General features: G+C 34.0%; 1 protein-coding gene across 2 annotated transcripts in view; it reads right to left on the bottom strand.

The window, feature by feature from the left end:
- The window catches only part of LOC129806397 (uncharacterized), an 86,625-nt gene that overhangs the window by 3,734 nt on the left and 58,890 nt on the right, over positions 1–24,001 (bottom strand). For both annotated transcript variants that reach the window (XM_055854953.1, XM_055854954.1), the window contains exons 8-13: positions 13,374–13,481; positions 13,176–13,251; positions 9,158–12,613; positions 3,924–3,995; positions 2,192–2,303; positions 1,178–1,325 (exon numbers count right to left, since the gene is read on the bottom strand). In XM_055854953.1, the coding sequence (XP_055710928.1) occupies positions 1,178–1,325; positions 2,192–2,303; positions 3,924–3,995; positions 9,158–12,613; positions 13,176–13,251; positions 13,374–13,481 (3,972 nt within the window). The remainder of the gene's footprint in view (positions 1–1,177; positions 1,326–2,191; positions 2,304–3,923; positions 3,996–9,157; positions 12,614–13,175; positions 13,252–13,373; positions 13,482–24,001) is intronic.

Below are 24,001 nucleotides of genomic sequence, written 5' to 3'. Positions count from 1 at the left end.
AAAAACATTCAATTTATGAGTATTTTAGGGATAGATAATTTATTTAAAGTATAATTTGTGAAGAATTTCTGAATGGCTTTGGAAGATATCACAAGCCACAAACTTATATCGGCTTCAGACCTGAGGTTTAGCCCGGTTTCCGAAAGTCTCAAATTTCAAAATAGTAACCAATTTTATTGATTTTTCAGAATTAACCAAATCATTTACCCATAATATTCAATCCTAAGTCATATTTTCCAAAAAAAATCTTGACTGATAATAAATAAGACAAGTTAAGCAATAACGACAGTATTTAAATAAAATTGATAAAACAGCAAAACGATTTCGATTTTATTATTCTTTACGTTTTTAACGAATCAACGTGTATATTATAAAATGCTTAAGATCTGTATATGACGTCATTGAAAGTAAAGAAATTATTACCAATCCATTACATATTTAACGTAAATCTCATCAACAAATATTCTCCAATCATGCATAAAAAATGATGCAAGTGTGTATGGAAGTTAACGTGAGAAGTAATTAAGCAGTCATGCACTCAATTTTTTAAATACGAAATCATGCAGAAGATAGTGTGAGTTATGCCCAACGCACAATAACTTTTGTTTAGTAAACATGTTTTTGACATTTCAATGAGAGTGAGTGAGATCTAGATCTAGTCATCTCCCTCATTCTCATGGTAAATTTTGAAAACATGATTACAAACAAAAGTCATTGTGCGTTGGGCATTATGCTCAACTCACCATAACTTTTGTTTAGTAAACATGTTTTGACATTTCGATGAGAGTGAGTGAGATCTAGATCTAGTCATCTCGCTCATTCTCATGGGAAATTTTGAAATATGTTTACAAACAAAAGTTATTGTGCGTTGGGCATTATGCATAGAAATATCTAATAATAACACTCTCAGTAAATCCTTCACTCAGAAATAAAACCATTATAGTACAAAAGGACACACATTAGAGAAGGGAAGATGGGGAGATATTTCTCAAGACGCTGCATTTTGTTTTTGCTATTCACAAACAAATCAATAGATTAGGACACTCTTGAGAAGAAATCAAGGGAAAGGAGTATGCAGTAAAAAAAAACAATGAAACGAGTTTCAAACGGCCAGTTAAGTGTTGCTGATGGTGTTTTTTTGTTTTTGAGCATCTTGTCTGGTCAATTTTAGCAATACCTCATATTCCTTTGTTTTACTCTGACACCACTGCAATAGCTGTTCCTTAACAGTGGCGGCACGTGCACTTAACGCTGGGTCGGTAAACTTAAAAATTGGGGCTGCAGATCCCCCGGGTGTCTTAGGAGTTGAAGGTGTTAATGGGGAGCTAAATATATTAAGTTTAATTTCTCTTTAGAAGTTACTAGCATTTTTTTTTTGTTGGCTAAAGATAAAGGTGAAACTATACTACTAAAATATGAGTGGATGAATATTTTGGATGAGAATAAAAGAAATCTCTAGTGTTAGTCACTAATAAAACAAAATAAACAAAAAAAAACAAAAATAGAAATAAAATGGATTCCCTGAACTAAAATGAGTGTGAAACTAATGACGTACGCACAATAGCTTTTGTTTTTCTAAACATCTTTTCGAAGCTGGCTGTGAGAGAGAGTGAGATGGCTAGATTACATCTCACTCATTCTCTTTGATGCACTCAATGGGTCAAGTGGTAGAACACTCGCTCTATGATGCAAGTGTCCCGGGTTCGAATCCCCTTTAGGCCACCAGGAATTTTTCTGGCGTTAAACGTGTTCGGATTGCATCCAGTGAGCTTCACTGCATTTGATTCCACGGGCATGGGACTGACAACCTCATCCCGTACAAGAAAAAAATAATAATGCATGTTCATCATCATTCTCTTTGATATCTCAAAAAGATGTTTACAAAATAAAAGTTATTGTGCGTTGAGTATAATAAACCAACGGACAATAACTAATTTTAAACAGTTTTTGCTTTTGAAATCTCTGTGAAAGTGAATGAAATCTCTAGTCATCTCGCTCACTCTCACAGACAGTTTCGAAAACATGCTTACAAAACAAAAGTTATTGTGCATTGGGCATAAATTGTTTTTTTTTTTAATATTTTATTTTTAGACATTTACTCTGAATAACCTTTCTTGGTATTGAAGGCTTTTATCCAGAGTAAAAATATATGTCCTGCAAGAATGAGAAAAATCAATGTAATTAAACTTACTTTGGCGGAGAAGCCGCAGAATTTTGCTTGTCCAACTGGCGGAACTTAGCAAATGGTGACATTGGCTTGTTGTTGGTGGCAGCAACTCGCGACTGAACTGTTCTTGTGGTAACTGTTGAGAATAGGTAGTTGAATAAATAGAATTTAGTATTTTTATTAATACAAAAATTATTTTAAATTATGCGCAACGCACAAGAACTTTTGTTTAGTAAACATGTTTCTGAAAGTTCAGTGAGAGTAAGTGAGCTTTAGATCTAGTCATCTCGCTCACTCTCATTGAAATTTTTGAAAACATGTTTACAAACAAAAGTTATTGTGCGCTGGTCATTAAACAGAAAAAAAATATTTTGTAAAATTATTCGTAAATGTTTGCGAATTCTCACTGGGGACATACGAAATACTCGTAAATCGTATAACCCACAGAAAGTTCGTAAAAGTTTGTACTTTGTCACAAATTTTGTTAGTAACATGATCACTTGAAGAGTATTTTTTGTTCTTTTACAAACATTTGTTCGTAAATGATCGTAAACATGCTGAAAAATGTTCGTAAAATTTTGTCATTTGTTCATAAAGTGTTGTCAGACAAACAAGAATGTACGAAAAAATGTTTGTAAAAGAACAAAAAATGCTTGTCAATTGATTATTTCACTAACTATGAATATTACAAACTTTAACGAACGAGTATTTCGTAAGTCCCTATCCCAAATTGGTAATTCACAAACATTTACGATGCTCCTCATTTTCCCCCACCCCTCCCCTGCCCCTCCAAAACCAGGGGTGACATGATAACTTATTTTCGATACTATCGACTGTTGATTCTGAAAACTTTAAACGATAGCTGCACTTCCTGTAACTGATATAGGTGTTTATCATCAGTCTCATTCTTTTAAAGATGACACAATGAATGGCCCAAGAATGCATAAAATGTCGACATTCACTTTATCTAACAGATATAGGTTTATCGATACTACCGATTCGATAGTGTCGAAAAGTTTATCATTCAATCCCAGGTTTTTTTTGGGATTGCTCGAAAACGCGTCGTGCGATTTGTTTTCATTTTCGAATATGTTTTAGAGATTACATAGGCGGACATTTGACCATATACGAAAATACAGTTGAATCATTCCTAACGGTTTTTCAAGGTCAAAGGTTAAAAAGACACTAGAGAGCGCATTTATCAAGCAAATGGGGTCATGTTTGGGCTCATTGGAAAGGTCTTGGAATTTTCTATCAAACTGGAACCGCTTCCAATCGGTTCTGAACTAGTAATGAACCGGTTCATAGCCGATAAATAATTTTTATCCGAAAATAAATTCTATTTACTTTTAAAATAATTTTGGGGGATCTTTTGAATGATTTATGAATCGGTTCAAATCGGCTGAGAATCGGTAAATGGTTTATGATGCGAAAGTAGTTTTGAGGTACAGCATCTAAGTCACGAGTTCGAGCATTTCGCAAAGCCTAGGTTATTATTTTTTAATGACCACGATTTCTCTATTACCTATTTCACAATAAGCGTCTCATATATTACTTAATATTGCTAAATTTAACATGAAAGAAACAACCTTTATCAAAAAAAATTTTTTTGGTCTTAAAGCGGATTCGAACTCTTAGGCACTTGCTTCATAAAGCAAGTGCTCATTGACCAATTGACCTTTTGGGCGTCACATTTGATATTTTTTTCTTTTTTCATTAATTTTTGCGGTTAAGATTGAAATGTTTATTCACTTACTTTTTGTTGTTGTAATGACTCCATCTTCATCAATCTTAGATTCATTCTCTGTTGCACTTTCGGCCGTCAATTCTGCAAAAGGTAGGGGGAAAAATACAAAAAAAGATCAGAATATGCATGTGATATCACAAAAAGAACAATAAGAAAAAATGTCAGATATATTATTAGGAAATATAACAAATAAAAAAGAAAATCCACACACAAGAAAACACTGAAAGAGGTGTTTGAGAGACAAAAAGAAAAAACAGGAGAAATGTACATGTTAGGTGAAGATGAAAATTAGTTGAAAATGAGGTAAAATTGCATTTGACATTGAGGAGATGGCAGAATGGAGGAAATGCATGAGTTTTCACTTGAGAAAGGAAACACGTGATGGAAATTATAATCTTTCCTGCTGACTTTAAAATAAATAAATTGACTGTGTCAACCGAATCAATGCCAAGATCGTCTATTTATTGCTCCCGAAAAGTTTTTAATCATGGAAAGACTTTTGTTATATTCTCTTTTTTTATTATTATTAACTTTTCATTGGAGAAAATGTCTTGAGGTTTTTTATTTTTAATTAGACGAATAAAATGATTTTCCTTTCTTTTTTTTTCTTGGTTATTTTTAGACACACACAACAAGACAAAAAATAATGTTGATGAAGAAAAACAACACAGAACACAATGAGGGACATGTTGCTGCTAATGAGGAAGAAAAAAAATCTAACGCGATAAAAATTTGCTCTGGAGAAAGAAGAAAAATCATGCAGCAAGCTTCTGAAGACACTCAAAGCGTTGACGCATGATTGAGTTTTTTTTGGAGACACGTGAAAATTACAGGTGAGTGAAAAATAGAAATAGGGGAAGTGCACTCAAGTTGACGAATTCCTTGAAAAAAATTAATATATAATTCTTTATTAGCGTCCTTAAAAAATTAATTCAATATATTAAAAAATTTCTTAGAATCGGATAAGTCATTTGATCTTTTCATTACCAATTGTACTAAAAAAAAGTACTAAAATTTATCAAAGTGATAAATTTAGTACAAATAAAAGTCTACTCTCCTAATTCAAAACGTACGAGTTTCCCATTGTAGAAATGATTGTTTTTTTTTCTTTAATGTTCTTAGAAACATTTGCAAAAAGAGGCAACTTTCAATAATTTATTAGTTTAGTACATGACTACTATTTTTTTTTATTCCCACTTTCCATACGTTTTTGATATTTTCATAATTCATATTGAAAATAACTTCATATTTTAAGTTATATATTTTAATACAAGAAATTTAAGAAATAAATGTAGGTATTTCTTTATAAGAAAATTTTTTAGCACATGTGCTAAATCAGTTTAGTGATATAGAATCTTTATTGAGAATTTTCAAAACATTTAAGAGCGGAAGTTTATGTTTGTATTAAATCTCATAATTTTCCATTAAATGCACAATTCAATTTTATTTTTTTAGTACAACTGATTTTAAATTAGAATATGACAACAATTTTTTTTGTAACTGGTTTTGGATATCATATTTTACGTGTGGCTGGTATTTTATTTCTGAGTAAGTTCTGCCAATAAATACTTGAAAATCATGCCAGAATAGTAAGGCAATGTACACTTTGTAACTAAATAAAGCACGTAATTATTTTTATCTCATTCTGTATTAAAACTTTGCTTAGAAAAAATAGGCCACGCCCCTACAAATCTTGTCTTTTGCCAACTACGATTAATTTTTCAGGATCACTGATAAAATTGGGATTGTAGGTGGAGTATTTTTTTTTAAAAAGGTGGTAACTAAGTATTTAAATTGTCTTTTTAAGAAAACGTGGATATTCCTACATTGAGAGAAATCCGTAAAAGTTAAAATAACATTCCGAAAATGTTAATTTTACCCTGCAGTATTGATCCGAAATCGGTGTAAATATAATGCTTTTTAGGTGTATTAGGATTTAAAGTAACCCTTTTTCATATTATTTTTACCCTTAAAAGGTGTAAAATTAACATTAAAAAATGTTGATATATTTTTACACCTAAAAAGTGATAAAGTTACGAGGAAAAAAAGTTAATTGCACCCCCATTTTTTCTCAGTGTATGAGTTTTAAGAGGAAATTTCTTTCAAAAGAGCTTATATTTGAATGAAAAGGGGCAAAAACGTCCTATGCTTTACGAAATGCTTGAATTCGTGAGTTAAAATTTTGCCAAGTACAGCTGAGAATTATCGGAATTTATTTTGGGACAAAAATTACTTATCGTTTGCGAACGGATCCAAAAAGGCCCTAGAGAAAATATATTCCTTAACCAAATAGAATCATGGTTTGCTCGTTGAAGAGGTCTTGCAATTTCTGGCAAGACTGAACCGGTTCCAATCGGTTTTGAACCGGTAATGAACCGGTTGCGAATGGCTTGAAAAAAGTCTCAAAGAACATATTCTTTAATTAAGTAGGGTTATGGTTTGGCTCAACCGTTTGGACAAACGGTCGTTAAATGCTTCTTAAAGATTCTAGTTCTAAGAAAGTTTCTAGGGGCGTGGCCTATTTTTTTATGACCGGAATTGCCAAGAATAATTTTAATTTTTTAATGGCTAGAATGATTTGCTTAGGAGAATGGCGTAACATTTTTGTAAAAAAATAATGAAATTGTAGAATGTGTTTATTATAAATCTATAAGGGGCGTGGCCTAAATTTATTTATGGGTGGAACTTACTAGCAGATTAAATACTACCTTCATGCAAAATATCAGTAAATTTTTCAGTAATTTTTTTTTATATCTATGTATTTTTTTTAATTCAATAGGGGAGACTGGGGCAAAAAGTCACAAAAGGGATATTTTATTTTTTTTAACAAGCTACCCTAGCGCCTTAGAAATTTCTAATTAGTGCAGTCTTATAGGAAATTTACTGCTCTACAACTTTGTGAAAGTCAATTTCTTCTATTTTGTAAGGAAATACATTTATCGACCTGTTTTCTAAAAGGTAATTTTGTGATAGTTCTCAAAAACGCTGGGGCAAATAGTACCAGGTATGGGATATTATCATATTTTGATTTGCTTTATTTTAGGTTTTCGTAAATTTAAAAAAAAATAGCTAGGTGACATATTTTTTTATAGAAAATTTATTCATCTACACCTTTTTAAAACACAGTTTTCTCTAAGGCCGGCTTCAGATTGGAGGTTTAGCCCAGTTCCCGAAAGTCTCAAAAATCTAAATAACAAGCAACTTTACTGATTATTCAAAATCTAATGGATCATTTGCCCTTAATATCCAATCGTAAACAACGATTTCCTAAAAAATAATGCCCGATAAGGAATTAGAAGAGTTAAGCCAGATGGCTAAGTCTGAGGTCCGAAGCCCGTATAACTGAACGAAAAAAGTGCTTATCAAGCTATTTTAGAAAAAAGCACACAAGAGACTGCTAATCGTTTGACCAATGCAAACAAAAAGCGTCGAGATGAGGAAATGACGTTTCTTCTCGCCGTGAGACATCAGAAATTGCTTCGGTCTTTGTTACTTTTTGCTCCATACCTTTTGTTACTTTTTACCCCAAGTGGCCATTTTTAATAAAAGGATTTCTGGAGAAAAGAATCTTTGTGAAATTCTAAAATAGATAGCGGATTCGTATTCAAAGAGTTCAAATCATATTTAGGTAATATTTACCTGTGCATCAATTTTGGAAAATAAGTAGGTAAAAATTGATATCTGCTATAAGGAAAAACATTTTAAAAATAGGGCTAAAAATTTCAATATTTTTTATTTTCTGAAATCCTTGTTCGAATTCTAAGAAACTTACGACTTTGAAGAAGGTCTATGGAGGCCATCTATGAAAAAAATTTCAAGCCGCTATCTCTTTTATCTTGGAAGATATTAAATTTTAAAATTTTCAATTTGTGACTTTTTGCCCCCGTCTCCTCTATTCATCGGATATTTGAAGTAATTCAACCAACTTAGGCACACTTCCACTATAAAGGATATTTATATTTAATAACACACTATTTAATTCTTTATAAAATATGCTACAAGAAAAAAAAAGACTCTGTCTAAAAGAGACTGAGAAGTTTTGTGAGTTGAAAAAGTGAAGTCAAACAAGCAATATCAAATTTATGCACTTGTTGAGAAAAAAACTCACTCATTTGATAAATGGTTTTTTTTCTTGGGAAAAAAACCGCGTTGGGGCTCTCAATGCATCCCACATCATCTCGAAAAGATTTTTAGCTGAGATTCTTTATTTTATTTTTTTAACGTGCATTTTTGTGGGGATGTAATTGCACTTGTTGCGAAGATGAGCAGCCACCAAAAGAAAATTGTTAAGGCTCGATACAAAAAAAGAATATTTTGAGAGAAGTGTTTGTTCTTTTTGAGAAGTGACTTTTTTGTTGTTGTTGTTGTGCGAGAGCGAAATACAGCCGTCATGTCCCCCAAAAATAATCATAAATTCTAAAGTGGTTATTGCGTCAAAGCGTACGGTTGATCATTCTTTTTTTTTAACACATCTTGCTCAAGACTGTGATATCATTTTCTTTTCATATGGGGCGGACTTGTTTTACGCACGAACTACGGATGGTTTTTTTTTAAAGAAAAACCTAGAAAACACTTTGACTTAAAAAACATTAACATCTGCGTTGCTCTGCGTTCAGCAAAAAAAAAGTAATGTGGTCACTGTGGATTTGACTCCGTCAAGAAGGGCGGGAAATCCTCGAATGAAAAAAATCAAAAAGAAATTTTTTTGCCCAGGGCTTATGACCGGTTTTTCTTTTTTTTAATGTTTTGGAATGATTGCGTTCTTGCACCACATTCATGCGTAGGTTTTGTGTTATTCTACGACATGGAGGAATTGAAGAGATCTTCAAAGGCATCCTCAACATTATCCTCATCGAGGAGGTGCATTTTGGCAAAATTCATATGTGGCATCGTTTGACTTCGAACCAATCCAGAGCTGGGATTTTGATTATTGATTGATGCCTTTGATGATGTTTTCACACGATTTATCGTTGTTGTCTTCTTAGCGGCCACCATTGTGGTGGCAGCGGCTGTAGCTGTTGGATTTGGTGATTTTTGCCCTGAAAAATAGGCAGCCACAGTCTTTTGTTTCTCCGTTATTTGATCACGGGCTATTCCGGCTTCAAATTGTTTGGGTACCGTGAGCAAATTGTGATTTGATTTGGCACGCTGTAGCCCACCACGATTAGAATCAGCGATAAAGTGCTTTGGCGAAGGCGCTCTATTGCTGTTCTGACATATCTGATGCCAGGAATCTGACTTACTCAGTACATTTGGCCCGGTGGCGGTGCTGTGACTTGTAACGCGTGCCATGTGATTGTGGGTGCTAACGAAGGTTTCCTGCTGAACTGGTGCCGGTGGTCGAATTGCCGCCGTATGAACATTATTGTAGATTATATGACTAGGAACATGACTAGGTGCATGAGGTGGTGTCGCGGGCGTTTCAACAATCTTAGGGCCAGATCTAACAACTTTCTGACTCTCTGCCAGAGATTGTTGCTGTGGCTTGATCACAATGGGACTTGGTGGGGATTTTCGACCCTTAACAGGGCTCCTAGAAGCTGGGGAGTTAGGTGATGTGGGTTTTTTGATGCCGCGTAGGACACTATGAAGACTCCTAGCGGCATCTGAACCCTTTCCATGGGGATCTTCATCTCCTAAATGAGATGTTTTGTGGGATACCGTAACGGCTGAATGACAAATAGGTCCAGTCATAACGCGAGATGAAACAGCCTTGTACTCTGTTGAATCAGTCAAATCCTGATCGTCATCCCAATCGTCAGTTGCGTCATTTGACGATTTTGCCGGTGAGACGGATACAGGACTTGGGTAGTCAAAGATTTTGAGGGTTTCCTGTTGTTGCTGTTGTTGTTTGGGACTGTAAACTGGTCGATCGCATGTCAGTACCAAGGGTTCAGCATTTGGATTCGTTATGGAATCCCGAGGACTATCTACTGTCCATTTGGGTACGCATGTCGAAACACATCCAGGTGGTGTGTAATCTGTGACAGTATAACTCATTTTTGGACTATCATAGTTGAGTTCCGTGAGATTTGGTACACTTCCCATGAATTTCTGCGGTGCAATATAGGACGGATTTACTTGGAAGATGTTCTCATTCAATTGAGTATTGTGGTATGTTTCATCGTAGGCGGATGTACTGAGATCATCATCTAGAAAATTGTAGTCAGGATTGGGAAGTGATGGTCGTTTCTCATATAAGCGATTCGATGGAATTGGCTGAGGCATAGGATAGGTCTCTTGACTTGATCGGTATTTCATTGATTGTGATCTTGGAGAGAGTTTCCGAGGTGTTGGAACTTTCTGCTGTGGTGGTGCTTCGAATTTTGTTGCTGCTAAATTGAGAACTCTCTTTTCCGGTACTACTTTAGCTGTCCAGGGTAGAACAGTCGTTGGGGATTTGTTGGTTTGATTTTGCTGAGAAAATTGATAATTGGCCAGATTTCTTGTTGGTGAGGATGCCGTTAGGCCAGTTGGGGGTTTCGTTCTCTGTCCAGTTGGTGGTTCCATGAAACCATTGGTCAGTTGTTTGACTGTTGTGTTTGTAGGATGGGGAAGTTGAACAGTGTGCGGAATTGTTTCTGGAGCAATTGGTTTGAAGGGTGGAATCTGTTGGATGATCTTTTTGGGCGCAGGGGGCTTGAAAGCTGACATTGGGGCATGAGAGAATTTATTGACAGGGATGGGTTTGGGTAGGAGTACTGGGGATTGCGGAGATGTATCATGTGTTGATGGTGTTTCGAATTTCTCAATTTTCATACTGACACCCTTTTCTCCAGATGACCATGGTGGCTTAGAGGTCACCTGGTGAATTTCCTGTTTTTGCGGGGATTTCTTAAGCGGTGGAGTAGGCAACAGAGGCTTATGGTTGACAACTGTAGATTCAGTTGTCTTCCAGAAATTCCTCGCAGAATTCCCACCAATTGGTGATGTCACCTTTATTCCAGTTGATGCATTTTTGGGTACATTTTCAAAGGTATTCTTAATATTGCCGAACTTATTGCTCCAGTTGTGTTGCTTTTGATCAGTTGAAGCAACCTTACCAATATCATTGGATGGCTTTGACCAAGACAATCCATTATTGGTACTCTGTTTGTGAATGAATGCAAGGAATTTGTGATCATTTTCGGTTTTTGGCATAAAAACCGGAACGACAGATTTTCCGGGAATTTTCTTATCACCAACATTAATGGCTGTCTTGAGTCCTTGAGACCTCTTTGATGATGACCTTTCATTCTCCGACAGTGCATCATCACTGTCACCAACATTTAAGGCTATTTTGAGAGGCTTGGGAATATCAATGGTATTGGCACGCTTCATTTTCATCTTCTTGGAGAAGCGTGTATTCCCGTCAGTTGTGGCTATTTCCAGCAGACGCTGTGCCGCCGATGCTGGTGGTGTTCGACTTCGTGGCCCAGTTTTCTTTCCCACTACTGATTGATTTGCAGCATGTTTTGAGCGATTGTGTTGATTTTTCTCCTCAACTCTCTGCCCATCTGGTGTCTCCTGCGACAGCTGTCGATCGAGTTTCTTGTTTTTAGCCTTATGCACGGCATCTTGAATGGTTTTCCGAACGTGATTTTGACTGGAGTCAACAGATACACTTTCATGGTATGTGGGACGTGCTGGGGGCGGAAGTGGAGCAATATCATCATGGAGACTTGCATCTAAACTTAGGGATTGTCTCATAAATTTAAATTTAGGCTTACGATCTCGCATATGAACAAATGGGGCACTATGATGGGAAATTTCTGGACTTGGAATTTCCTTGACAAATTCCTTAGGACGATGGAGGACAGTTGTGGGTTCTGTTGTTAGTAGAGCTCCAGCTGAGGCTTGTTTCTGTAGATTGTAGGGGAATTCTGGGGGAGTTGAGGTAACTTCGGGTGTTCCCGTGTTTGAGTGACTTTCCCTCATTATCATATCCTCCATGTATCTTCTGGCATCAGCCAATTCCTCCCGACTCACACCAACGGTATGACGATTTTGTCGAGTACGTCTCTTGGCAAATCGAGCTCCACCAAAGGGTCGTCTTCCAGGTTCTGGTCGGGTTTCCACTTCCGGCGAGGAGAGATCATTGTCCGCTGGAGAGATTTTATCCGGTGATATAAGGCCGGTTTGGAGTCTAGACACGAGCCCGAGTAAGGCTGATCTCTTGTGTGTATCGAGATTGATGTCTTTGCCCTCGCGTAGGGATGTTTCCAGGCGATCAAGGGCTGCAGTTACATCATGCAGTAGACCCTCAGCAACGCCACTTGTTGACTCTTCTCCACGATTCATCTCCATGGAGTCATGCAATCCAGCTGCAAGGAGTTTCAAATCTTCACCACTTTCGGTGCCGGAGTCTTCCACGTGAACAGCACACTCATCATTAGTGCTCTGATTGGAGTTAGATCGTTGCGGTGATTTCTTGTGCAGGAGTCCCTGTAGTAGGGGTAATAAGAGTGACTCACCCTGACTTTTGACCGCCACTTGTGGTGCTGGAGCTACTTCTTTAGTTGCCGGTGGTGGCTTCTTCACTTGTACGACTTGCTCTTCCTCTTCTTCTTCCTCCTCTTCTTCCTCTTCTTCCACTTCTTCTTCTTCTTCCTCTTCCTCAACTTCTTCTTCCTCCTCCTCAACTACCTCTTCTTCCTCACTCTCCTCCAGATGCTGCTGCTTCAATTCCTTCCTGACACTCGCAATGATGTCAGCACAAGCTAAGTTGAATTGGTATTTTTTCGTGGTTTTTTTTTGATAGAGAGATGAGAAAGAGAGAGAGATAGATATTATGTAAAAAGATTTTTTTTTTAAAAAAAAGTGAAGATATCTTTTAGCTGAAAAGAAGATGCAAGAGTGGAATTGTTGTAAAGCGCCCGATTTTATGATGCAGACTTATTTGATTTGTAAAATAAGTTTGATGTCGTGTCTCTCTGTCTCTAGCTCGCTTGCATTGTAAATTCAACAAAAGTTTTGTTACTCTTGCAAATGTGTGTCTTCTGGAAAATCCAATTTTTCTGTTTATCAAAATGAAATTTTAGAAAAAAAAATCAACACCATCCCGCCAAATTTAAAATGTTTTTATCAATAAATTTGCCAATATTGATTTTTTTTGTTGAAAACAGATTTAAAGTGTAGAAAGATTTTCAGTGCGTGTGTGTATTTTTGAGTTGAATAGAAAGAGAAAAAAAATAAAAGAAAAAAAATAAGTGGAAAATATTCCCTTATTTTTCTGTCATAATTTGGTCATTTTTTTTTTTAAATTCAAAAATGCAAACTGACCTTCCTTCTCAGCCATCACTTGTTTGAGTCTAGCTCGCAATTTTCGTCGCTCTTCGTAATTTGTTGTTTGCTCCAACTATTTGTTGATGTTTTATTTTGAGGGAGAATACATTTTATTGTTGGTTTTTTTATTCATTCAATTAGAATGTTCTAATTTAGATAATTTTTCTCATGTCAAATTTAATGGGGGACACTTACCAGCTGCTTTAGAAGAACTTCGTCCCAAATTTCGTCAATATTAGTGGGTTTTTTCTTGGTGGAAGTCGCCGATGTTGCAGTTTTAACCGATTTTGTTGTGGTTTTTATCTAAAAAAACCCAAAGATATTTAAATAAAATCAAAATATCTGGGTTATGTGAAGCGGTAGCAAAAAATCCCTTTGACCCAATTTATCCCAAATATCTCCATGTAAATGTATAGTATATATCAAAGTAATGTAATTCCAAGTAATTTTAATGTTCATTTTGTTTTGATATTAAATTTGTAGACTTGAAGAAGGGGACAAACATCCCCGAAACGTAGTGTGAAGCTATAGAAGGAATAAATTCTGATCCAGGTCATAATCCGTGTTATTAAATTTCCATCAAAATATATGTGTAATTGATGATAGGGATATGCGGGGTTGTTTCATACAAGAGCAATTCTCCTTTGAAACGCAAACACAGTGAGAAGAAAAAGAGGGTGCGATTAACAATTTTAGGTGTAAAAATATATCAAAATTTTTTAATGTTAATTTTACACCTTATTAAGGGTAAAATTAACATGAAAAGGGTACCTTTAACCCTTAATACACCTAAAAAGGGTAATATTTACACCGATTTTTGATCAATACTGCTGGGTAAAATTAACATTTCTGGAATGTTATTCAGTGCATAGAAAACTCCTTTTTTTAAAGAAGCAATGTTTTTCTATTTTTATTAAAGACTTCTGCACTTTGAGAGCACTTTTCGTTAAAAATTGCATTTTTGGCAGTATTTTGACGATTTTACCTACAGCACTAAAGGCAATTTCCTTCAGAAAAACTATTTTTCAAGAAAATTGCTCCCAGTATATAGACGCCTTAATGGCGTCTACGCAGTAGAGAAATTTATGTCAATGTTGATGCAAATTCCCTACGCTTATATAGGAAAATTTCTTCAATATGGATATAAATTTCTCTAGTGTGTAGAGGCCATAAGGGTCAACAATCTCTAGATAAAAATTGAGATTCAATTTAACTTTTCACGTGTTTACACGAAAGTTTAGACAGACAGAAAAGTCACAGAAAATTAGTAAATATTTCAATTGCTCGTAAAATGTTTCTTTTTGTAGAGAAGTGTGGGGTAGTTCTATAAATATAATTAAACTTTAGAGAAAATTGTTTTCATTAGTTTTAAAATTATTAAATTACTGTATTACTACTATATTCTGCTATTTTGCATTTAAATGAAGATTAAATTTTTCTTTATTTATTTATTTATTTTATTTACAATGACAATGCGTGCTATTGAGGTTAAATCTCTTGAAAGCACAGAAACGTTCGAGTGGTAACTGACGTTATGTAGAATTAAAAAAAAACTCAGGGAGATAACCTCCTTCCGGGTGCGTTAGTGGTGTTTCTCTTTTCAGGGACACGAAAAACACACATAATTCACTGCCAAAGCTTTCGGCGCTGCAGTGCGTCGAAAAAAAAACATCCTCTAAGCAAGGAGTCTAATGCCCAACGCACAATAACTTTTGTTTTGTAAACACGTTTTCAAAACTGCCTATGAGAGTGAGCGAGATGACGAGATCTAGATTTCACTCCGTCTCACAGGAAGCTATGAAAACATGTTTACAAACAAAAGTTATTGTGCGCTGGGCATAAGCAAGGACAAGAAAAGAGAAACGCCACTGACGCACTCGGAAGGAGGTTATGTCCCTGAGTTTAAAAAAAAAACACAGAAAATTTGCTTGAACAAAATAAAGGGAAAATCTACCACATCGTAAGTATCCCTGTTTGAAACTTCCCTCCCCTCGTCAACTTCGTTTTCCTTCCAATAGAGTAAATTAAGCTAATTCAAAACCTGCTCCAAATGGAAATTTTCTAAAATCCAAATGGAACCGTCATTGTTTTCATGATAAATACAGTACTAAATTATTATATTTATATATTTTCTATACCACAGTTTCATTTTTTAGTTAACTTTGCTCCAAATAAAGCGAAAATCCATTCATATTCACAAATTTTAATTTTTTTAATTTCTCAGAAAAATTAAAAGTGTACCTTCTTTTCACCATCGAATTTTTCATCGATCTACCATGTTTTCCAATGAAAAACACAATGAGATGACTGTTGTTTATTCGTTTTGTTTAACATTTATGTCATATTTCTGGCTAATTTTACTTAAATTAAGTGCTAATCTTTATTTTTAACTGTGCGTGAAGTTTTCAAATGAAATAATTACCTATTTCGTGAACAAAAAGGATTTTTCTGAAGTGTTTGCAAATGCTTCAATAGGAAACCCCGGAAATATGATTTTTTTGGAGAGATTTTCTAATTGTTTTAGATGGGAAAGGCGAAAAGTCCAGAAATAAGAACAAATCCTGCACTCAGGAGCACAACTCAACAAGGTTTTGGAAGCCTTTCGTCACGGTTTCACTTACACTCTTTGTCTCCAATTAGAAACTTTCCCTTGTCTCCATTTGAATTAATTTGTTTCCAATAGAAGCATTTTTAACTTGCGTATTTTTCTTGTATTTAAGAAGTTTTCAAATTATATCTGAAGAATTTTCACTAAACAGTAACATTCTAGAAGAGTCAAGGAGCAAATTTATGTACTTTTCTTCAAAAAAAAAATGAACTTAATGTGTTGAATCTTCTGTCAAAATAAAGCGTCTGGAAATGGTTTTGAATTAGGCCATTTACCCTAGTATTTTCTACACTGAGAGAAATCCTAAAAAGTTAAAATAACATTCCGGAAATGTTAATTTTACCCTGCAGTATTGATCCGAAATCTGTGTAAATATTATGCTTTTTAGGTGTATTAGGGGTTAAAGTTACCCTTTATCATGTTAATTTTACCCTTAATAAGGTGTAAAATTAACATTAAAAAATGTTGATATATTTTTACACCTAAAAAGTGTTAAAGTTATGAGGAAAAAATGTTAATCGCACCCTCTTTTTTTCTCAGTGTAGTTTTCTAAAAAAAACTGTCTTAAATTGTTTAAAATCAAATGATGAGAATGTGTTTTAAACTGCCCCATACTGCCTTAAGGAAAACCGCCTGCCCTTTGATGTTGATGGGGACATTTTAATATTAGAACAGTGAATATGCATTTAATTGTTTTTCATCTTAACACAAGATCTGAACATTTGCCAGTGCGATGAGTCTTATGGTCTTATCATTTGATTTGTGCATGGCAATTTTTAGACACAATGCTGAGGAATGAAAAAGATCAAGTCCATCTGTGAGATGAGCTCATCTTGTGACGTATTTCTTAGGCGAATGTGTCTTAAAGGGATTGCGAGCGTTTTGTGAGTTTATTGGGATATTGCACTCGTAGACTTTGAGCGGAGAATCTTATTGAACTACAAATTCACAAATAGATTGTTAATGTGGTATTTTGTCTTTCTAGATCGACGATATCTCTTTCGTTCGTGAGGGAATTGATAGCTTAGAGGAGGAATTGAGTTGATGAAGAGGAGAATTTCTAAAATTCACTGTGTCGAGGCCACGTAGCATCATCCTTCAGGTAAGAGTTTATTGACAAAAAATTGAGTTTTTTTTCGTTGCTTTAAAATTAAATTTATTTGAAATTAGAGTATATTGATCCTCAAAAGTGTTGATTGATAAGCAATCAATTGGCTATTAAGATTGAAAATTCACGCGAGACAAAATTAGGAGCATCTCGTGAAGATGAAAAATTCTCGTGTGTGAGTTTAAGAATTTTCTTGTTGTATATTGAGAAATGCTGCCGAGATTCTCTCTCGTGACCAAAATAGGGCCGTTCGTGTGAAACTAAACAGTATTATGAGAAACGAAGAGAGAGAGACAAGATGTGCCAAAATTTGAAAAAAGCTCTCTCAGAAGAAACACATTCATTGAATCATTTATGTGTGGCCTGTTTGTCTCATAAGAAAAGCTTCTTTTTTATTATTAAATGGAGAGAGAGAGCGATGAGAAAAAATGCTCAACATTGTCCTTTTCAATTGATCATTTTACTCTTTTCCTGATTTTCCGTCCAAGTTTTTCTGTCATGCAAAAATGAATCTCACTCTCTGATGGCTTCACATGTTTTCTCCCATCAATTTTAACACATGGTGTGTGCTGTCTCTGTACAAAAATACACACTAATTTCATGACTTTTCTCCTTCCAAACCGTTTTCGGTGATATTTTAGTTATCATGTGGTTACTTTGCGTTTTGAGCTTTTTTTTCACAAGGGCTGATCCTTGAAAATCCATCACAGGAGCTTTACTGCTTTATTGAGCTTAATTGAGAATACCGAGAGTAAAAAAAATGAAGAGAAAAAGGAAAAATAGCTGTGATAATGATAGAATCACAGTTGAAAGCGTATCAGCCAATTTTCAATGTTTCTTTAAATAAAATAATAAATAAACGTTTCACATTAATGTAATTCACCTTCTGTACAGGTAAAATAGCACTTTGGTTAAAAAAAAGCTCTCCTGTGTTGTTCCCATTGCGTTCTTGCCAATTTATCGTTTGGAATGCAACTGATCGCACTCTCTCTGCAAAGTGTTCTATTTCCTTAATTTCGTATGGTTGTCTCTCCCGAAGTATATACTTAAGTGTTGATCTCTTTTAAAGAATCTGAATAATTAATCCGGTTTATAACATTCTAATATATAGGGCTTGGATTTTCTGATCAAAAATGTCTTAGATTTGGACATTATAATACTCATAGTTTATAATCATCCGAATCATCCACAAACGGTTTTTGATCGGTTCTAGGATACGGATACGGAGAACTAAGTAAACTGATATTAGAGAACTATTGAATCAATTTTATAGCACACAAATAAGTAGTTCGTAAATGTTTGTGAATTACTATTGGGAACTTACATAATGTTCGTTCGTAAAAGTTTGTAATGTTTCAAAAATATTGTTCGTAACATGATCACTTGATGAACGTTTTTTGTTCTTTTACAAATATTTGTTCGTAAATTCTTGTTTGTCTGAAAAAAAGCTTTACAAGCAAATGACAAAATTTTACGATCATTTTTTCTGTGCTTACGAACATTTATGATCAAATGTTTGTAAAAGAACAAAAGATGCTCGTCAAGTAATTATGATACGAACAATGATTGTGAAAAATACGAACTCTTACGATCTTTTTATTGGTACTTTTCTAATTCAGTACAGAGAATATCTCTACTGAATTTACGTTCTTAATAACTTATATTTGATTAGCGTTCGTCAGTCTTTGAATATTGCACTTTTTTCTTGTTTTTTTCCTAAAGCAAAAAATGTATTTTAACAATTCTTGTCTTAAATATTAATCCTATTTTATTTTTATTTATATTTTATCCGAAAAATTGAATAGAAGAAACAAAGAAAAAATGTAATATTCAAAGACTGATCATCACTTTACCGTATACAAGTTTTACAAACACGATTCATTCAGATGGTAAATTGTTATTTTTATTATTATTTATTCGCTCTCCAAAAATATTTACAATGTAGATTTTTTTTTGTTAAATTAATAAGATGTTCGTTCATTCATCGACAAATGCTTAACAATTGCATGTTTACAGAAAAAAAGTGATTTCTTTCTATTGCGTTCACCGCTGTCTTAGCATGTGTGACCAACCTATAGAGAAAAACCATTAGCTCTGAAAAATGCGACCGATTTTAGTGTAAATTTTTTCCGGTTTTCGTACACATTTCAAGAGATATCTCTGAAACTATGTGGGTTGCCAATTTTGGGTTTTTGGTTGCCTATTCAATATTAAGTTGGCTTTTATTTTGTATTTATATTTTTTGGTAATTCATTCTACACTGACAGAAAACAGCTAATAAACCCAAAAGTTTTTTCGGCGCGCTAGAAACATATGGGAAACATAGGAAATGTCATGTCCCTGAGACAAACGGTAGAAATCCTCCTTCCTAAAACGGGCTTCAGACCTAAGGCTAACTTCTCTTGACTTGAAAATTTTGACTTAGGATTGGATTATTAAGGGCAAATGACAAAATGTAATAACATTTTGAAAAATCAACAAAATCGGTTGCTGTTTAAGGTTTTGAGACCCGCGGGAACTGGGCTAAACCTCTAGTCTGAAGACGATCTAAGTTGTATAAGCCGTTGCAGCAAAAACCTACTTTTTTACAAGTCAATATAAGAAAAAAATGAACATCAATGGAACTTTCACAATAAAACCTCATCATTACAAATGAGTGAAGGATTTTTCTTATTTATTTTATTTTTAACTGTACATTGAGAAGAGTGGAGGAGAGTTTAGAGACCCAGATGAGGTTCAAAAGAACACTTTTAGTTTGGGTCTCTGAGAAAGTTTATAGGGAAAAGTGGTACAAGTTGGACTGTGGTACAAGTTAGACAATAATGGTATAATTTGGACAGGGCTTTTTGTCTTAAATTTAGTACTTAATTTTTATTTGTATATTTTTAATGCTTTAGTTTTGTAATTTGGTTCATTGTGCTTAAAAACAAATTTTGTACTGTATTTATCAAGAAAAAAGCCATGTTTAACTTGTACCGGCGAATTGTCCATCTTGTAACACTAATTCCAAATTATATCACTTTACCCTAATTAAAATTAAAATTAATTAAAAGTATGTTCAGAAGTCTAATATTCTATTTGAAAACTGTTGATCCTCTTGACAGTAAATATGGAAAATAGTCTACTAAAAATAATCATAGATAGGCGTGATATAAAAGGAAATGAAAGATCAGTAAGTTGGGGTATGTCAGCGTCCATCGCCGCCTTATTGTTGATAAGCAACTCCCTGATAGAAACTTTAGAATAAAAAACTTAAGTTACGTTTTATTTGATAACTGTTTAGACAAGTGAATTTAAATATTAGAAACGATATCGGATCTCTTTGTCTGAAAAATTATATAGGGGGAAGTGGGGCACTTTTGAATTGGCGCAGCTTTGAAATTGGGCTTTCTTGTCATATTTTTTTTTTAAATGAAACTGAACCTTCAATTTAGCTCAACAAAGTAAACGACATCGCTATAAACAACGATAAAGCTCAATTCCAAATGCAGGGACGAGTGAAATCAGGAATATTCCAATATTTTTGTTTTGATAGATGCTTTTCACGATGAAGTCAATATTAAGCTATTAAAAAGCACTCTCTATGGATAAATTTAGAACAATATAATGAGGGCTATTTTTGTAAATTAACCATCATAGAAGTGTTTGAGAGAGATTTTGCTCTTAAGATTAATTGTATAAAAATTGAGATGATTGAATTAACTATTTTTGGGATAATTTGCAGAATCGTGGTGAAAAGTACAAGAGGATTTATTTTCAACCTAATTGTTTTTGTCGATGGTTTTGAGAATGAAATCGAAAGTATAACTTTCTTCGATGTTAAACAAAAATGTTTTATATATTACATCTTCAAGTGTAATTTTTCTTCATCTTCTTCATTATTACTCATCTCTCGTGCCAACATAAAAGGTCAATAAAAAAATGAGAGTTTAGTTTTTTTTTTAATTTTGCAATAATAGGAAATTAATTTGATGAGAGAGACATGGTGTGAAGAAAAATGTGTAATAAATTTAAATTTCTAGGTCAATTTGTCTGATGAGGGTAAGATTAGGATTTCATCTCTCTTCACACTGTGATTATTATTATTTTCGGATGATGTTTTAACTCTGGTGTATAGAGATTGTTGTAAAAGTTTGCTCCATGAATTTCTCATGCTCTGTTTGCACTTTATAAATTTTCAATTTAAATTTAATTTCTGGTTCTATAAACAACCCACAGAGAAGTATGATTTCTTTTTTTCTTTAAAATAGAAAATAAACATAAAACATTGCACGCAGAAGAGGTTAAATAAAAAAAAAATGTCTGGTGAAGTAATTTAGTACGAAAATTGATTGTGGTTTTAACTGCAAAATTTTACCATTAATCCAGTTTCTCTTGTTGAACAATTCAACACTCTCTTTCACTATTCAATTATATTTTTAGTTGGAATGCTGAGAATTTTCACAAAATGCTCATCATGAGGTTTTCTTCTTATTCTTTAGCCTTCTTCTTTAGTGTCTGGTGATGTTAACTTTTGCTAATTTGCTGCGTGCGCGAAAAAGGGGCACTTTGTCAACTTCCAAATTGCACCAAAACGATTGGACTAACAAATTTTTCGTCAATATTTATTTTTATCTTCAATTCTTGTTCTCACAAATGTTGATTTGTCGACGCGAAAGACTGTGTAATAATACCATTGAAGTAGGTGGTTTAGTTGGAGAGACTCTTCTCTTCAATAAATAACCGCGTAGGTGTTTTTCGTGTTGGATCTGTTGAAATCAAATTTTCCCATCTCTTTGGGGGGAAATTAAAATGTATTGTGCACATTTTCCGCATTTTCACACACTTTTTGGCAAGAGAAATGCGTCGAGAAGCGCAATGGACAGACATTATATAATCCCACAAAGTTTCTTGGCCAATATTGCCGGATATTATATATATTTATTTGTGAGGAAAAATATTTTCCTGCAATAGTTGCACACGACCAAGTATGAAAATGCATTTTTTTCTAATTAAATATTTTCACCTTGAACTTACTTTCTTTGTTGGCTACAGTTGAGTAATTTATAAAATTTGTTTACGACGTATTAAGAGAACAAAATGATATCACGCAATTGGGCAGATTTTTCTGAAGAACGTAGAAAATCACATGAAAGGCTGTTTTTTTTTGGTTAAAAATCACAATTCTTTGTTCTCACGTAAAAAACTTAATTAACTTGTGGTAGATTGAAGATGAAAAACTATATAAAAACACTTTTCTTTCTTGTCTCCTCGCACAAGAACAAATTTAAAAAGTTACAATCTTTGTTGACTATTTTAGGTAAGTCGCTCTCAAAATCTCATACACTTCACAAGATGAGAACTTTTCTTTTTTCGTGGTTCATAAGACCATGAGCACACAATCTGTGAGGAAAATCGAATCGTGAAAAACTCTTGTACGTCACTTGCTCAAAGATCAACGCAAAATTTTGCGATATTTATATAAATATTTGAAATATTAAAAAAAAAGGCACTGAGCGGACTGACAAACACAGAGAAAACTGCAACGGGGAAAATTGAGGAGGTTTTCCAACAGGAAAATCTCTATATAAATCACACACACTGAATTTGAGGGACAAATTGGGTGTCTTCCTCACTCGATAGTCAAAACTGTACTGTGAGTCTTGCCTCAAGATACTCTCGCGATCCCAATGATCGGTAGATGTATATAAGAAGTCAATTTTAGCGGATGGGAGATTAAATTGAGAGAAAATTGAGAGAGTAATCCACTAATTTTCCCAGACGCTTGCGCGCCAAAAAAGCCATCAGTGTGTGTTTATCTTTTGGTCAGGAAGATCATGAAGGAAAAACAAAAAGATGGGAAAATTCGCAGTATGCTCAATCTATTACAAATTTGAAAATTTCATTATGACTTTCACAGATTGTGAAAAATTTTCGTCAAAGTAGAGCATTTTGACATGATTTTCTTCAAAATATTTCATTTTGAAGAAAAGTTCTCAAAATTTGAAGAGATCGTTAAACAATTTAAACAATTGCATAGTCATGAAAAGTGTCTAAATCAGAGGCGTGACATTAGCCCTGAAAAATACTATCAGTTTTAGTATAATTTTTTTCCTGTTTTCGTAGACATTTCAAGAGATATCTTGAAAATTACGTAGATTGCCAATTTGAGGTTTTTGGTTGCCTATTCTATATTAAATTGGCTTTTATTTTGTATTTGTATTATTTGCTAATTCATTCTACAATAACAGAAAATAGCTAATAAACTGAAAAGTTTTTTCGGAACGCTAGAAACCTATGGGACACATAGGAAATGTCATGCCCCTGGTCTAAATAATATCAAGAAAAAACAATAATTGAATTGATAGGGGGAAGCGGAGAACTTTAGATTTGGAGCACTTTCCACATTGAGATTTTTCCTATTTTAAAATATGAGCCTTATAATAATGAAATTTAGCTTTACCATTGGATTTAAGAGCTTCTCGTAAGTCCCCAGTAGGGATTTACAAATATTTACGAACAATTTTTCGAAGTATTTTTTGTGGAAGGGCATTTCAAAAATTATTTTATAGATTAACTCTGAAAAGTAGGCAAAACATATGAAAATTATTCAATTCGTTGTCACTCAATGCGGAACGCCGTGTATCATTTGATATTAGTTATTATGAACAGTTCATTTTTTACGCATGTTTAGAAACTGATTTTGAAGGTGCAGAGGAAGATACTAGAGCTAGATTGAAGTAGATAGCCGTGTATTTTCATTGGAAAGGTCTAGCAAGTTCGAGACGATTTTATTTGGTTATGAACCAGTTATGATCAGACAACTAATTTTAATTTTAAATCCAATTTTGTTAGTCCCATTTTAGATAATTTTTTTGATAATTCATAAACCGGTTTAAACCGATTATGAATCGGTAAATGAAGCAAAGTAGAAAACTTTACGACATTCTTATATTGGCAAAAACTAATACAAATTGGACCTCTAAAAAATCAATAAGGTTAACGAAAGAACTTTTGGCAAAAAAAATCTTCAATATTTTGGAAGGAGCTATTAACTAGCAGCGTTCATTTTATGATCTATAGGGGATATTGGTGCTAAACTTGTCAAAACGCATATTTAATTCTTTC

The sequence above is a fragment of the Phlebotomus papatasi genome, chromosome 3, assembly GCF_024763615.1.
Source record: "Phlebotomus papatasi isolate M1 chromosome 3, Ppap_2.1, whole genome shotgun sequence".
Taxonomy (NCBI): domain Eukaryota; kingdom Metazoa; phylum Arthropoda; class Insecta; order Diptera; family Psychodidae; genus Phlebotomus; species Phlebotomus papatasi.
Note: the sequence above shows the minus strand (reverse complement) of the source record. Positions and strands in the feature narration are given on the sequence as shown.